Source organism: Formica exsecta, unplaced genomic scaffold, assembly GCF_003651465.1.
Source record: "Formica exsecta isolate Colony F162 unplaced genomic scaffold, ASM365146v1 scaffold4, whole genome shotgun sequence".
In the NCBI taxonomy this organism is placed as follows: domain Eukaryota; kingdom Metazoa; phylum Arthropoda; class Insecta; order Hymenoptera; family Formicidae; genus Formica; species Formica exsecta.
The window spans coordinates 1,365,895-1,367,270 of NW_021851238.1; the positions used below are offsets into that span (position 1 = coordinate 1,365,895).

General features: G+C 42.0%; 2 protein-coding genes across 2 annotated transcripts in view; one reads left to right on the plus strand and one right to left on the minus strand.

Moving 5' to 3' along the window:
- LOC115239923 (PTB domain-containing engulfment adapter protein 1-like) overlaps nucleotides 1-694 on the minus strand; it is a 34,452-nt gene extending 33,758 nt beyond the window's left edge. The window contains exon 1 of the mRNA XM_029814789.1: nucleotides 549-694. The gene's annotated coding sequence lies outside the window, so the exon portion shown is untranslated. The remainder of the gene's footprint in view (nucleotides 1-548) is intronic.
- A 533-nt stretch (nucleotides 695-1,227) lies between these two features.
- The window catches only part of LOC115239989, a 4,561-nt gene continuing 4,412 nt past the window's right edge, over nucleotides 1,228-1,376 (plus strand). The window contains exon 1 of the mRNA XM_029814889.1: nucleotides 1,228-1,373. Within this exon, the coding sequence (XP_029670749.1) occupies nucleotides 1,353-1,373 (21 nt within the window). The 5' untranslated portion in view covers nucleotides 1,228-1,352. The remainder of the gene's footprint in view (nucleotides 1,374-1,376) is intronic.

Here is a 1,376-nt window from a genome sequence, read left to right on the forward strand (position 1 = left end):
AAAAAATCGCAAAGAGACTCGTCGCGCGAGGAACGACGTGAAAATCAAATTTGATTCGTGACGATAAGAAATTCAATCCTCGAGATAAAATGGTAAATAAATAAAAGCGAGAAGGCGAGCTGCTTTCGATATCGTGCACAAGGAGTGACCGGATCGCAAGGACACACACGAACGCAGGATGCGACCCCGATCTCTCGCGTGTGTTGTATCTTTTTCTTTCCTCGAGAATCGTAACGGAGAGACGAAGATGTAAAAGAAAAACGGACTCGTCGCGATTTTTATGACCTTTGCGCGTTCTCTATTCTAGCCATGGCGTTCTTCCATCGCACGCTCGATCGTACGTAATAAAAATGCCGAAATAGAAAGTCTCCAAGAGTTGTGCGCGCACGATATACGCATTGAAATATACTTTCCTTGTGTTTTGTTTGGGCGCGCGGTCATTCGAAGAAAATCTCAAGGCAGCGTATTCGTGTGACGCACTCATCTTTTTTTCTTTTTCGGAAAATTCGAAAGCGTTCAACGCAATGTGTGTACAAGTTTTCACTTACCGGCCGCGACCGATTATTATGCTGTCCGGTGATTGTGACGTTCCTCGCACACGGGCCGCCGCTTTCCCCGAAGAACGTAATCCACCTTGATCCACCTGCTCCGACGGGCACACGACTCACGAATGCGAGTGGGAAAAGATACGCAGCAGAGTTCAAGCGGACTCGGCGAGCGCGGCGCCATCTAACGGCGCGCTCCTCCGCCATCTTGAACTGTCATCGCGACGTCATGTTCGCGGGAAAATCGAACGGTGACCGAGAACTCTGTAAAATATTTTAATTCAAGATTAAATATTTTAATTCAATAATTGTCATCTGTTGAATAAACATTAAGATGATTGTTTTGTTTGCTTGTAGCTTTTAAACTTTTGAGTGATTTTTAAAGAAGAGTAAAAAAATAAGGATATATTATTATATAATAATTAAATGGATTATTTAAAAAATATGTTTGCAGAAATATATCCATTTAATATAATATCAAAAAATCTTATTGGGGAAATTTTTAATCTTATGCTACAACTATATAAATTCAGAGACACAATTTTCCTAAAATATAGATCTGCGTTTTAGTTTTGTTATCACGCGACCTCTGTGAGAGATAAGATTTCCAACTCTGCGAAAACTCTCGGGAGTCGCAAAAAAAAAGGCGTATCGAATCTTACACCCCCGACACCGTGGCGACGGCCCTGCTATGACCAGTTTTTATATACACTTTGACATCCAACATGGCCACCTGATATGTAGCAGACGATACGCGCACAGGTGGCATGAAGAGCTGTAAATAAAATCCACCCTCTAGATTTAATTATGAGTGGACGTGTGCAGAAAGAG